The following is a 15,000-nucleotide window of genomic DNA, read 5'->3' as shown; positions in this document are numbered from 1 at the left end:
CCATTTTCTAAGTGAAATTTTTATAGCTCTTTGAGAATTGTTGTGATAGTGAACCGTTGTAGTCAGTTGAGTGTACTTTAGACACTTTAGATTGGGTATGCTTACGCATAGAGGGCAAATAACTGGAATATTGTCAGATTAAGCTGCTCGTCAAATGCATGTTTGGACTTATGTCGTTGTTATCTTAATGGTTTTGACACCAAGGAAACTGGTATTTTTATTCCCATTTTCGGGGCTGTGCTAAACCCAGTGATTGTAAAGTTTCGAACGCCAAATCTGTGACTCAAGGTAGATTTATTCGGGCTTTATGAGAAATGGACTGCATTGTTGATTTTCATGTTTGTCAAAGTTTAATTTGAGGTAAAAATTCGTAAAGTACATTAATTTTGGTCAACATTGTGCTTTACAGTTTTGGAAGTACTCTATCGTCCCGGGTGCGGGGGAGAAAAGTTTGTTTTTGACGTAAGAAATTGCCCCGCATAGCGGGGAATTTGCTTCATTTAGAAGACAGGCCTGGTCTAATGCCCCGCTATTCCCGGGTATGGGGGTGCGGGGCTTTCCACTGACTAGTGCATAATCCTGTGCAGCAGCCAGTACCCACTTATTAGCTTACAGATTAAGGCTGTACCCTTTTGACTACGTAGGGAATAGAGGAAACTGTGCGCCTCTATCCCATCTCCACGCTTATTTTTCCTCTTCCGAAGGTTTGGCCGCGACAGAGGTTGAGTTCTAGGACCAGATGTCCCGGGAACCAAAGGTATGCGTGACATTCAAGATCGCGTGACAGATATCATCCAAAACAAATATGGCGAACGGATAATCGGTATGGTCTTTCTCTTGTCAATCTGTTCAGCGTTTCACGAGAAAAAAAACTACGCATACAGCGCACACTACGGCTCAAGGAAGGTGGGTCAACTTTAATCAATTAAGACATGTTATTGTTCGTGTCGCGAAAAGAGGTAAGCTGAAAGTTCATCGAATCAACGTGAAAGGACAGATTCTTCAGTCTACTTGGCTTTTAGATTGAATGTTTCAGTTCTTGATTTTCATGGATTGTTCGTGGACAAGTGCTTTTGTCTGCACTAGCGTTACTGCATAAGCCTGATCTGTTCTTTAAATTAATCACACGCGCAACCACACAATCATGAAGGGACAGTGCTAACAGGCCTTTCCGACGGATCATGTCTGCTTCCTCTTCAAAGTGAGTTCAAGTGGGAAGGTTTTCTTACGAAAATTAGTTTTCATTCATTTGTAAAGTAGAACTAAATACCATCACGAAAACTTCGCACTGCGACTCGCTTCAGTCGAAGGGGAGGCAGACATGAACTCGAAAATGGTCTATTGTTTTTCAACTCTACAGCTCTAAGTATGGCCGCAACTCACAGACAAAGCAAAGAATATGGCCGCCCAGTGGCCGGCTCCAAAACTGAAGCTCGCGGTAGATGTGCTGGTTCCCACATTAGTCAAGAAGTGAAGGCATTATGCAAAATTATCTTACAAATGGGAGACGAACAGCCAGATGGCACCGTGACTGTAACGTTCGGTAGTTTATTTGAGAGATACACCAGAATCTCAAACAAAGTCGTTGGCATGTTACTAAGGGCGCGCAAACAGAAATTAGTGGATTTTGAAGGAGAGATGTTGTTCCAAAGACGTGATGATGACGTCATAATCACGTTATTGCGCATGCCTGAGGATGTTGGCAATGACAGTGAAGAGTACTGGAATATTCGTGCAAAGTGAATAATCAATTTTATGTTGCCAAGGTGGTAGTATATTTCAGATTTATGTATTTGGTAAACGAAAGGCACAGCTACTCATATGATAAATTAAGGTCACAAGTTTATGAAGAATAGCACAAGAGCTCTACCAATGATTGAGTCATTGAGGACACCCATGGCACAGTCAAAGAAAAATAAAGGAGATCAAAATAACAACGATTTTCTTTCTTTGGTTCTTTGGTAACCATTCATATGAAATAAATTGTAGTAAATAGTTGATTAAACTATGTAGAACTAACTAAACCTCAACCTCAACCAAGAGTGAATTAGATAAAATTCACTCTTGCCGCAGCGTAATGCAATCCCTAAACACCATAGTCATTTCTTAAGCTTAATTTATCAATCTGGGCGTAATTTTGGCCGAGAAAGTTGAAAATAGACCATTCTACAGTTCTGTGCTCACCAGTCCTCAAAATAAAAAAGCAAGACTGGAGTTGACCTTGCTTTGATACAAACCTCACCACGTTTCACATGTAAATAGAAACTTGTTAGCATCACAACAACGTGATTTACATAAGATAAGGAATGAGGTTATGTATCAAAACAAGGTCAACTCCAGCCTCTCTTTTATTCAAAGGCCTGTATAATGGTCTTTTCAACCACTTCTGGTCAATTTTATTCCGAAAGAACTCTACAGAGCGTTTTCACATGATGTCACAGCGGCCATGTTCGTGTTCCAAAACAAAGAAATGGCAGCCATGATGGTGTACCAAACTAATCCTGCGGGAATTGAACTCTATTTTTAAGCAAATACTTTCTTTTGTTTCAGAAAGCCAATATGGCTGCTGGTCACGTGAGTGAAAATGCTCTGCAGACCTCTTTCATAATGGCAGCCAAATAAAATATTCTTTTGTTTTAATGGTAATAGGCCTTTTTAGCCCCAATTTTCAAAAGAATATTTGTTTCAAAATGAGGGCAGTAGGTCTAATTAACATAAATACATATATGTTATTTTTTTTTTATGAGAAAGTTGACAAAAAACAATTAAGACAAATTGAAACTTCGCTCTTTCAGTTCGCAACTTCACTCTGCGCTTAGCGTAGTTGGTTACCATGTCCGTGGTCAGGAGATAGGAAAATACTGCCCGCTCCCGGAACCAAACATATTGCAGGATTCTCATGATACCGCCCGCTTTCGCCCGCTCACGATCAAAGAAATAAATAAAAAAGAATTTTAAGGTAGTCGCGATATATGAAAGTCGTCTATGTTTTGGAGGTGATCGCACTAATAAAAACCAAGAATATTACCTTTGTGATAGATGAAGGCAGGAATTAATGACGAAGGCCACTGCAACGAGAACGCCACAAAAAATTATTTGACTAATGTTAAAAGAGAGAAAATAATCAGTATCGAAAACGAAGACCCCGAAAAACGAAGACCAAAGACCCAGTCGAAAACGAAGACCTCGAAAGCGAAGACCTCGGAAATGAAGATCTTGAAAAGGAAGAGTTAAGGTTGGTTCAGGCAGAGAAGCAGTCTCATTGCTTCACCTTTAATGAAGCCATTAAAAATTGTCGTCCAAAATAAAACGTCAGAAATTTATGGGTCTATTTTCTCGCGTAAAATATTTTGATAAGGATTTATGTGGCTTATCCCATCCCAGTTTGTAAGTAGCACTGACTGATAGCTGTGTTTTGAGTTTATTTGTTCATCCCATCTCCAACCTTCAGATTGTCGGAGGTCCCAGTTAATATATAGTGAGGAAACAAAGAAGAAATACGAACAACAACTTGTTAACTGAAACACGGAAAAAAGGAGAATCGTTTCTCCTTTACGATCCAGCCGAAAGGGAACAGCTCGAAGTAAAACTAGATAAGCCCGGACGGTGGAGAGGTGAAGTTGAGCTTGGCTTGCTCCAAAAGGTGTTTTATAGTCTGATTAAGCCTCGACGGTCGACAATCGATCGACAGTTGGAAAATAGGCGGTCGATGAATCGGTCAAGATTTATGTCGGCCGATAATGGCTTTAGTTCATCGATACTTCATCGATACTTCACCGATAACTCGCCAACACTTCGCCGATAATTCACCGAGTATTGGTCGACTGTCGGTAGAAAGAAACCCAATACTCAAAAGGAAAGCTGTTCGCAGGTTTTTGTTATTGGTCGACTGGGGGACAACGGGAGCAATAGCTTCATCCTTGGCTCTGGCTGGGCCTAGTTTTCAGCGATTGATCCCGTTTAACAGCTAAAAATTAGACGACCGACTATGATACATTTTGAAGTTGAAAAAGAAAAAAAAATATTTCCCCTCGCCTGTACCATGTCCCTACAATTCTGGTCAAAAGACTGAAAAGTAGAGAATTTACTATACATGGTTCCATCGTTATATGAGCAACGCGTGCTCTTCTTTCGCTGGCTTTTTCGCGTTCCCCCCCCCCCCCCCTCCCCCAGACAATATTGAAACTTTGTAATGGGAGGAGGAGGAAAGCTGGAATTGTCCCAACAGTTTTAACCAGGATTGTAGTTCCCAGTGCTCTTCGGTTCGCCTCATAGAGTAATCGTGCCTCACAGTAAAATCCCCCCCCTCCCTCCTTGCTATTATAGTAATAACTGATGTCGTCATCGCCATAGGACTCGTCTGCTTAATTAACCCACTTGACCGATTTTCGAAACACGACTGATATTCGACCAACAGCTGACCAATATATCACCAACGCGTATGTTGCCTAATCATGTAGATGGGTTTTACAATATCTTAAATGTCTGCACATGCCGCCGTTTTCAGCTTGCGACATTTTGCAAACATAATTAAGGACTGATGTTCAAAAGTGTTTGACACAGACCTTTCGCGGCTCCCTCTCTTGTGATAATTGTTTTGCTTTACCATTGATACTTTGGCTTGCACGAGCATGTCCTTTGAGGCTGCTTTTCACTAGCGACGGAGTCGGAGTCGGAGTGGTAAGGGTGATTATGACAAAGTGAAAATCAAAGTTCAGAGTCATAAGAGGAGTCATAACCTCGACGGAATCGGAGTCGGAAGAATCAGAACGTTCCCATTTTCTTCCTACTCCGCTTATTACTCCGTCGCTTATGATCCAGTGAAAACTGGATTGTCACAGTCGGAAGCAGAAGCGGAAGAACCAACCAATCACAATGCTTGGAATCGAGGATTGTGATTGGTTTATTCTTCCGCTTCTGCTTGCGACTCCGACAATCTAGTTTTCACTGGATCGTAAGCAATGGATCGGAGTCATAAGAGGAATCGGTATTCTGCTTCCGACTCCGGCAGTTTGATTTCACTAGATCGTATCGCTCTGCGCTTTCGATTACGACTTCGTCTCCCACGCTAGTGAAAACCAGCCTTTATGGATTTTCCTCTCCAATGTGAAATGATGAAAGGATTTTTGTTTATTTCCCTGAGATGAGGTTGATTGTCTATTAAATGTGAGTGGGCTTTTAATGTCGTCTTTAAGTTAGGCACTGATGGGTGAATATTGCGTGACAAAAAGCAGTAGTTTTCCTTTGGAGTGGGGTTTCAAACCACAAACCTTCCAATAGGGGAATCATGAGCATGAATAACATGTAATTAACAATTAGACCCGTAGCGCGAAAGGGCTACAGGTCATTCACCTCATGGGCTATTGACCCGTGGCCCTTGAGGGCGAAGGGTCTAATTGTTTAAGTATCACCCAACTAGTCGGACAGAAAAGGCAATAATAAAGTTAGCAAAATGAAAGTTGAAGAAATATTTTTTTGGGAATAAAATGAAAGAAAGCGTCACGCTTTTCGCTACTCGAGGACTATTACTAATAGTCCTCTAGTAGCGTAGCCAATCAAAATGCAGGATTTGCATTAGTCCACTAGTTGGGTGATACTAAATATTACCCAAATGTGACAACCGCGAACTAAAACATTGTTATTGTACGTTTTTTCGAGTGGGTCTTCGTTTTCGGTGTCTTCGTTTTCGATACTGACATAAATCACGCTGGACGTGCAGCACGCATTTCAGCACATATTTTCAGGGCGATGCTTTGCATAGCAACGAAATGAAATCACCAAATTTGAAATCAATTGTGCCATTCTTTATCTTCACCCTGAAACCGTTCGCACCCAATCTGTTTTTAGGATTCTTCGCGCACTTGGTACGCTCAGGTGAACGTCGAACACACAACCATTAAAATCACTAAAATTTGTCGTTTTCAGTCACAAAAATGACCACAAACAACACTTCAGGTAAATACTTTCATTTTGTTATAATATGTGACTATGATAGTGGTACACCACGATATCTTGGATTTCCCTCGCTGTAAGAGATTTTCTGTCCTATATCGCGACCGTCTTCCGCCTTTTCATTCTCTCTGCTTTTTGTTTCTGGTAATCTCAAAGAAATTTGTTTCTCTTCAGTCGAAGTTCGGGGAGGAGTCGGTTTTGTTTTGAAATACGAGGACAAGGTCACGTGTCTCACTACTCGAAATAGCCTGCGTAGCAAGCGTTTTAATGTTTTGGCCGCGCGAAAAATGGGGCGAGACAATTCTATTCTCGCGCGGCCGAAAAAAGACTTCGCTCCTCGCCCGCTGGAAACGCTTGCAGGCTATACTCGAAATTATGTGAAAGATATTAGGATCAACGGTCACACAGTTTGTATGGGCTTCCTGTGCTGACGATATCTATTTTTTGCGTCCACGCGGTCGACTTCGTAGATCCTCAAAGTAATTTCAAGCAGGCCTTAAACTTTTGGCGATAAGCCTACAGAAGAAGGCTGAATCAAACTGGTGATCTGATCGGAGCATAATTTACAATATTGATTATAAAAGCAGGAATCGATACAAAATAAAGTAATCTTAAATTGTTTTGCCCTATTTTTCGTCTTCCCAATGAAGAACTCCCCATTGTTTCTGAACACAGCTGATCAGAACAAATCAATTCAAACTTTCTCAGCGTTATTTTTTTAGACTTTATTTGCTGACCTGACAGGACCGCTATCAAACAAGTTGAAAGTTTCAACGGAAGATTCTTCGCGCGGAGTACTGAGGATGGCACAGTCGGTAAGTGAGTGACCTTTGCGAAAGAGGTCACAAGTCTCCCATCCTTGTTTAGAGTTCTTTCCGTTTTTGTGGAGCTTAGCTTTAAATACCCTTAAAATGGAGCACCGATGGAGAGGGGGGGAATAAAATGAGCAAACCGTTGACCTCAGGTTTTTCAGTTGAATTACTGTTACGAGCTGTCGAAAATCCTACGTTCAGTTGTTTTCAAATTAATTAATCCGAGACAAATGTTTACAAAACAAAGGAATTACAAAACAGAAGTAGTTGTATTTTTCTCCGATGTTATCGTCTCTCTGTTACCTGTCGGCAAATCCAAACGTCGTTACGCGTTTTATTCCTTTAGCAATCATGGTTCAGTAACAATTAGTTTGCATGGTGGGGAATTTTACGGTAACAGGTAACAATACAAACACAAGACAAGCAAAGCTGTGATCAATCGTGGCGTTTGCGGCGTTGAACAGGTTTTCCTGACATGAAACAACTTGCCTGGTAATCGCACGCCTGTTGATCGATCCCTTGTCGGGTTTGTGCGGTTTTCTTTTTAAACTTGATTTGCCGAAAGAGGGGAAAAAAGTTTACTCACGGTTGAAGCTATCCGGGAATTGTTTTGAGACTGGAGGAACGTTTCCCGCATTTGAACGGATAATTATTTATTCTGGGTGCTCGACGTCCGAAACAATGAAATAGAGAGAAGTAAATTTCCTTTGCCTTGTTAAGAATATAACATTCAAGGTAAGTTGGTAAACTTTTCATTCTAATCCAGGATAGAAAGCAATCGATTGACAACAATAACAGACAAAAACTCCATAACAAATACAAAGGAATGTTCCAACGGATTCATAAGTTTAGAAGCAGGTAGAGATGATGGATCAGTTGTGGCGGCCTTGTTGGTGAAAGAGTCAAAGGTAATGTCATCTTTAATTCTCAACCACTTGGAACGAGGGCTCGAAGCCAACGTTGGTATATTTAAATTGCAAATAACGCAGTGCGACCGACAATTTCTGGATTCCTTTTATCGATCTGTTACTTGAAAATATCACGACAGGTAGCCATTGTACCTCTTTCAAAACAATTATTAGTAAAACTTTAATATCTTTTAACTGAATTGCAGGTCTTGCACCATGTTACTTGAACGGTATCCTCGGAGTCGACGCCGTTGGATTGTGGGATGCATAGCAGTGAGCATTGCGGTGATGGTTATGTTACTTACCCCTCCCTCCGGGGTGGTGAGTATGATCTCTTTAGTCACCTTCGTTGCCACGGTCTTTCGCACTCTTCGAGGGGAGATGAACGACCCTGGGAACAAGTTTACCTTTACAGTTTGATTAAAATAACAATATCCATGCCGCCTCGAAGTCTACTGGCATCCGTTTAAGCCTGGTTTTCAGTAGCGACGCAAGCACAATTGCGCTTATTTCACCGTGAAAACGGAGTTGACGCAAGCATAAGCCCAAGCGCGAGTACAAGCACAACGATCAGATCTTTTCCTTTTCCTTATGCTTGCGTCGTGTGAAAACGCTGGAAAACGAAACGCAGCATAATCACAAGGAAATTTTAGGAGCCTAGCACCTTCGTATTTAAGTTTTTTAATTATTCCTAAGCCTTAGGAATAATTATTTAGACATAGAAGAAGTTCTAACAACAGAAGTTCTAACAACAGTACCTTGCTACAACAGCACGAGGCTACTCTCGGTAAAAGGGCCTTAGTGTTCGCCGTACCTAAGTTATGGAAGGCTCTGCCGAGACTTATCAGGGAATCCACTTCTATTGACACTTTTAAGGGAAAGTTGAAGACTCACCTTTTTGAAAAGGCATTTTTAGCTTAGACTATTTCTTAATTTTAGCCATAAGTTTTTTATTCTATATTATTATTATTATTATTATTTATTATTATTACTATTAGGATGACGCATTTGAATATATTTATATAGATATTTGCGCCTTATAAGCTCTTAAATTAAATTAAATTTGCTACGTCTGTCCAATTAAAGCACTCGTTCCAGATTCCTCGCGTCTGAGCATTTGAACAAGGCCACGTGTTTCAGGGCTGATGCCGTGGTTGATTTTGAAGCTAATATGTCGATGCAGGAGCTCATCATTGTCTCCTGGTCGACGTTCGTTTTCACTAGCATAAGCTACTGATGCTTGTGCTTAGCTTGTACTTGAAAACCAGGCCTTACGTTGAATACTGGCGTTTTATGTGCTTTTGTCCAACATTTATCACACCACAACTCGATTCCCGGAACATACACGATGTCATGGTAGCATTTGTTGCAAAAGAGAGCTAACTTGTAAGTAGTGGAAGCGGAAACAGTAAGTCAAAAAGCGCGGGTGTTATCTGATGAACTTACGGCGCCGCTCTACAATCAGTTTGCCAACCTCTGAAAAAACCAATTTGAAACGATCAAAATCAAGAATTTGGAAAAACGTGAGATGACGACGGTGAATCTTTTGTTCTCTTTTTTTTATTATTTAAACAATGTTTAAACAATGTTTATCAACTTGCATTAAGAATACCTTGTCTACCAATGTTGCTCCCTTAGTGAACTCAAGGGCATTGTGATCGAGTGCATGGTACTGCATGGGGTTGGGCTCTGCCTTATCCACGTTATTCCCACCATCTTTTGCCATTTCTTTCTTTTGTGTCGCAACGAACTTGTAATTTATCCGTTATTGGTCTGTGACGTAAAAGTAAGCGGTAACAATGATCTTTTTATTAGGTTAACTTATTTTTGGGACAAGATGTTTACTGGACGAAAAGAAATACCGAAGAAATTTTGGGTAGGTACCAGCCAGAATTCGACATTTTATTTTTAACTCTTTAAATACCTCATAGCAATACGTGGTAGTCGGTCTATTTCTAAAGAACAAGCGTGATGTGTTAGCCAAACCGAGTTGGTGTTAGTGTGTGTCACCTTGCATTTTTTTTGTTGTTCTATTTCATACCTATACGATCAATCTCTATTTTACTCGGTCTGTATGTCTATTTGAATACGATGAGGTCCATGCGCCAAGACCGAGGGCCAAATATTTTCCTGTCCGGCCCGACCTAAACTCAGTCAATAAGCATTTTATCATATTGGCTCTTTACACTATTTAAGAGCACTCAGAAGATGAAGTTAAGACAAAATAAAAAATATGCACAGAAAATTTATCTAATATGTTGTTTGCATTTGTTTTTCTGGCCGTAAATTACTTGGATGTTTAAAAGCAACGAAATTCCCTAAATTGCATCGTACGGAGCAGTACGTGTTCCTAGTAGGGCCGTACGGCTTTTTCTGGCCCTGCTCGCGCTAATGTGTACGGCCTTCATACGGGCATTTTCCCAATAGTTTTGCAATGAAAGCGCGCGCGGGGCCGTACGGGCCATGTGATAAATATGGGTTATTGAGCAAGCGTGAGGTCAAGATTGCTGGATATTGGCCAAGTTCCTTTTTTGCGTGTTTATGGAACTGGACGGAGTCGATCGATGTCCATAAACTCTCAAAAAAAGAACGAGGCCACTATCCAGCCATCTTGACCAAACAAGCTGAGTCAATAAAGGTTTATTATATGACTTAAAACACCAAAAAATTATCTTTGATCTTGCGGGACCAAGCGAGAAATCCCGAGTGGGCAAGATAGCTCCATCTTGCCCGCTTAGATAGCCAATCACCGGGCGCGATTTGGTTCACCTTGCCCGCTTACGGAGCTAGTCATATAATAAATGTACTGAATCGACCGCTCCCCTAAAGCCCCGTCCACAAGAGCAATTTTTATGTGACAATGTGATAAGTTTCATTTGCTCGTGTAGACGAGGAAATTTGGCCAACTTTTATGAAACAAATGTATTTGCTGAAAAGCTGGTGTGTTAGCCTTTATGGGACAAATGAAAGTTGTCAAATACGAAAAATAGGTCGTGTAGACGACTCTTCACAAAAATGCGGTAAATTCCTGCCTGCTAAGCTCAGCGCAAACGGACGCAACAACTCCCAAACAATGTAAGGACGTGCAAAGTATTATGGGAAAGATACGACCCGTAAGACTTTGTAAACTTACAGATTCGGCTGCCATCTTGTTTGCGTTGCTATCTCCATAGAGACCATATCCAATGCGCGGGCGTGGCCCCAGCAATGTTGGAAGAGCTGTTGTTGCGCTACGCTTCGTTGGGAATTTGTTGGCTCAAAAGTTTGACCAGTTTTTACGTTTCAAACCTCGTGCAACAACGCCTAAGAACACGCAACAACGATTTTGGGAGTTGTTAGTCAACAATGGCTTGGAGAATGACCAGGCAACGTCGCCTGTTTTATTCCTATTCTTGGGTAATGAATTCTTGGTTGAGTTACCTAAGTCAATGTGCTCTCATCGTCTTACTTTGATAACGTTGATTATAGGACGCATATCAGCGTTAAAAAGTAATTTAAAACACAATTTTGCCAGACTTTCCCATGTTAACTGTATCTAAAAGGCATGCTTGATCCAATGCAGGGATGGATAACACAGATCCCATTGAAGCATCGGCAATGGCGAACCAATTCTCTCAGCCCGTCAGTCCCTCTAAGCCATCTCAAAGAGCCTTTACATATGTCGAAGAGCCTCCGGTTGAAAATGAGTCCAAAAGGCTCTTTCGGGCTCTTTCAACTCAGGGAGCAGTGTGCACGGATCTGCGTCGGATAGGGGGTTTGCCCACTGGACCCCACGGAGCTCCGCGTCCCTTTGGTCCCGATGGTATGTGGTATGTATGCTTTGACGAGGAAGTCCATTTGAAACCAGGATCATGTGTGGTCTATTCTTTTGGGTGAGTTATCATTATTGTTATTATTTTTACTCAATAATCTATAAACGTATAATATTATTTAAAATCCCCACTGTCTTTTTAAGTAATCTGACTGACTCTTAACACTAGTTTCCTTTATTAATTATAAAATAGAAAATATTAATAGAGCTTTTTGTCAATGAAGTATTTTATTCTCCCAGGCTCCAGGCTTTCTGTTGCCATGGCAACACATCTCCCCCGAACCTCGTTGAGCATTTTGCGACACCTCGATAGCAGTCAAAAGAGGATGAGAAGCGTTAACATAACATCCCCATTTCTTGATATAGTATGGTTCTTTAAATGTAGGAAAGATGAAGGGTCACAAAATGTCCTAAATGTAGAATGAATTTTTAGCCTCGTAAATATGATCTTACAGGACAGGTGATGACTTTTCCTTTGACGAGCAAATGGCAAACTTTGGCTGTGAAGTGTATGCGTTTGACCCTTCCATGGGAAAAGAGGATCATGAACACAGTGTAAAGGTTATGTTCTATAACCAGGCATTGTCAGACGTAAACCAAGAACGAAGTACGAGCGTGTCAGACCAACGTAACAAAGGGGCGGGGGAGAGTAGAAGGCGTGCCACCACCATAATGGAGCTGGGACATTTTGAGGTGATTTTCAAGGAAGACGTTTTTTTGATATCTTATTAATCTGTCAGTCAACATTTCCGCCTTTACGTTAGTCGTTTCGTTGGTGAGATGTACGCAGGTGTTGAGTCAAATGTTCGTGGTCGGAAGACTAATATAACCAAAGTAAAACCCTTAATCAGTTAGCCAGTCAATCAATCAATCACTTATTAATTAACTCATTCACTCAGTCATTAACGCAAATCAATCAATTTATCAAGTTGGACTCGACGAACCCCCAACACAAATGAGAAGATGCAATCCGTCGATGCTTATGCACATCTCTCGGCTAACACCAGCGTGGCATTTTGTTACATGTAGACTGCCCGACAGTTCCTTCTTTTGATCGACGCGATTTTTCTTTTACAGCGAGAAATTGATATTGTGAAGATGGATATCGAGTCGGACGAATGGAAGTGCTTACGTCACATGCTAGCCGATGGAACCTTGAGAAATCACGTGAGACAGCTGGACGTGGAATACCACGTGATTCTGACAACCCCAAATGCTCTAAGACAATATTACAGCATAGCGAAATGGCTTGAGAGACAAGGTTTCAGGATTTTTCACTCGCGAAAGAATCCCTATTGCCCTGAATGCTGGGAGATGTCTTACATAAACACAAACTTAGTAGACTTGCCCTTAAACTGAGGTTTTTGAAGTGTCGAAGTATCGATCTTTATCATGCAAGTTCTTTTATAAAAAAAAACAGAGTATTTTGAACGACAACGTCGTTTGTTTTTGTTCAGGGAGTACCCGCTAAGCTTTAGTCTAGATATCACAAAAAGGCTCATCTAATAATTGTTCACATTAAGAAAGGCTGAGAGATAGTCAAGCGAAAAAAGCAAGGCTCCTTTCGCGTACCTTCCTCAACCCCTCAGCCGAAAGACTCCTTACATTGTTCTAAATCTAAAATACGCTTATATTCCGGCATAACAATTTTTAACCTGTTTTATTCGGTTTGCTACCTAACTGAAGTTCGAGATTGAACAGATGACGAAATCGAGAAATTAAACTCAGTTCGTTCCTTTTTCGATGAAACATCGGTAATTGAGCTAAAATGCATACGTCTATGACCTTCTTCTTCTATCACTTCTATCGATCTATCTATCTACATGTATCTTCTTTCTTTCTTACTTAGTCTTAAATAGGTCCGCAATGCGTACTTGGGGTCTTATGCTTTGTTTAACTCCATTCAGCCCTTACAGAATTTGGTACTGTGGTCTAACTTTTACCATGCGTGATTGGTTGAAAATTTGCATAACACTGCAGCAGTGAAATAGGTTCCTTAAGTATGCTTCAAATTTCAGGACCTGTTCAGAATTTTACATCGATGACTTGCCGCTAAAATTTCTCTTATTGCCATTTGCACAGTTTAGACAACTCTTGCTGCACGCTACATCATCTCTATCAGCTATTTACCAGTAACAGAAGCACTAGATTGGCTAAAAAACAAGCATGGCACTGTCATACATTCATATGATAATATTATAAATGATCAAAAGAATGCTGAAATTCAACTAGAATTCTAAGATGAATCATTACTAGATGAGGTGTTCAATGAACAAGTATCCTCAGAGCTTGGTGCAAGTCCCCAAACTACTGGAAATCACAGTACATCAGCAATAACAATGTATAAACAGCCAAGAGAAATATCGTCGATCAGTTACATGTAGATCATTACATAATAAAAAATGCAACCCAAAGCTTACAACAGGGTGCTTTAAAGGACTAGAAATAAAATGAAAACCTCAACAGTCTGAAGTCACAAAATGTTGAATCAGTTTATTTGTTTATAACTGGACGTGGTGGCGCTGGGAAAAGCCATTTGATTAAAACAATTTACCACACTGTAGTAAAAACCTATAGACATGCTCCAATGCATCCTGAGAATCCAACAGTGTTACTTGCAACATCTACTGGAGTAGCAGCAAAAAACATTGATGGTACACACAGCATTAGCAATACCTAAAAATACAGGTGATGATGTGGAGGAAAATCCAGGTCCTACAATATTTGATATCATTGATCCAACAACCACTGTGTCCGCTGACTCTATTCAAGGAAATGAAGCAATTTTTGGTGTGAATGCTGGTAAGCAATGTGTAGCAATGTCACAAACTGCTATGGTATACCACCAAATACAAGATATTAGTTTAAATTTGATGAAAAGTACAAAGAGGTCAAAGACAAAGGTCTGTTCTGGGAAATGGTCAAGATGGAGATCAGCGGTTTGACAGTTCGGTTTTCTAAAGTTAAAGCAACGCGTAACCGCGATGAAAAGAAACTGCTTACATTTAGGTTTGCTCAACTGAGCGCTAAACTTCAGACAGCATGCAGAAAGAAGATGACAAACCCGAACTTGAGCGAATCAAAATTAAACTTTCTGATTTTCAAACTGAAAAAAAAACGTGGTGCCATTATAAGAAGTAGAGCCCGCTGGTATGAGCACGGAGAAGAAAAAAAAAGTAAATATTTTCTTAATTTAGAAAAAGTAAACTACCGGCGAAAATATATATCATCTTTGATTAACCATAAAAGCACTATGATTGATGATCCAAAAGAAATTCTTAATGAAGAACGGAACTTCTTTAAAGAATTGTACTCCTCTAGGAATGTGGACCCTAACAGTGAGGAGTTCAGTGATTTTTTTAAATGTTGATTTTCAACTAACTGAAGAGATGGCCAGCACGTGTGAAGGAGAGATTACTTAAGCTGAATGTACAAAAGCATTATCAATGATGCAAAATAATAAGTCTCCTAGCTCTGACGGGCTAACAACAGAATTCTTTCGAGCTTTCTGGGACAT

The 15,000-nt window shown here is 40.5% G+C and overlaps 2 protein-coding genes across 2 annotated transcripts; both read left to right on the top strand.

The window, feature by feature from the left end:
- The first annotated feature begins 1,368 nt into the window (after positions 1-1,368).
- Positions 1,369-1,743, top strand: LOC138015145 (actin-binding Rho-activating protein-like). The gene has a single exon (XM_068862080.1). The coding sequence runs from the start codon at positions 1,369-1,371 to the stop codon at positions 1,741-1,743; it is 375 nt and encodes a 124-aa protein (XP_068718181.1).
- A 5,452-nt stretch (positions 1,744-7,195) lies between these two features.
- On the top strand, positions 7,196-13,232 carry LOC138053526 (probable methyltransferase-like protein 24). The gene is made up of 6 exons (XM_068900156.1): positions 7,196-7,499; positions 7,879-7,993; positions 9,488-9,548; positions 11,235-11,544; positions 11,939-12,176; positions 12,561-13,232. The coding sequence occupies exons 2-6, from the start codon at positions 7,889-7,891 to the stop codon at positions 12,840-12,842; spliced, it is 996 nt and encodes a 331-aa protein (XP_068756257.1). The 5' UTR covers positions 7,196-7,499; positions 7,879-7,888; the 3' UTR covers positions 12,843-13,232.
- The last annotated feature ends 1,768 nt before the right edge of the window (positions 13,233-15,000 follow it).

Source organism: Montipora capricornis, chromosome 1 (genome assembly GCF_036669925.1).
Source record: "Montipora capricornis isolate CH-2021 chromosome 1, ASM3666992v2, whole genome shotgun sequence".
Lineage (NCBI taxonomy): Eukaryota > Metazoa > Cnidaria > Anthozoa > Scleractinia > Acroporidae > Montipora > Montipora capricornis.
Note: the sequence above shows the minus strand (reverse complement) of the source record. Positions and strands in the feature narration are given on the sequence as shown.

What these genes read in the sequence shown, in the direction of transcription:
- LOC138053526 (XM_068900156.1), top strand. Translation starts at nt 7,889, where the DNA reads ATGTTACTTGAACGGTATCCTCGGAGTCGACGCCGTTGGATTGTGGGA. An exon ending in AAATACCGAAGAAATTTTGG is followed by an intron (nt 9,549 to 11,234) that starts GTAGGTACCAGC and finishes GATCCAATGCAG; the next exon opens with GGATGGATAACACAGATCCC. An exon ending in TGTGTGGTCTATTCTTTTGG is followed by an intron (nt 11,545 to 11,938) that starts GTGAGTTATCAT and finishes ATGATCTTACAG; the next exon opens with GACAGGTGATGACTTTTCCT.
- LOC138015145 (XM_068862080.1), top strand. Translation starts at nt 1,369, where the DNA reads ATGGCCGCAACTCACAGACAAAGCAAAGAATATGGCCGCCCAGTGGCC.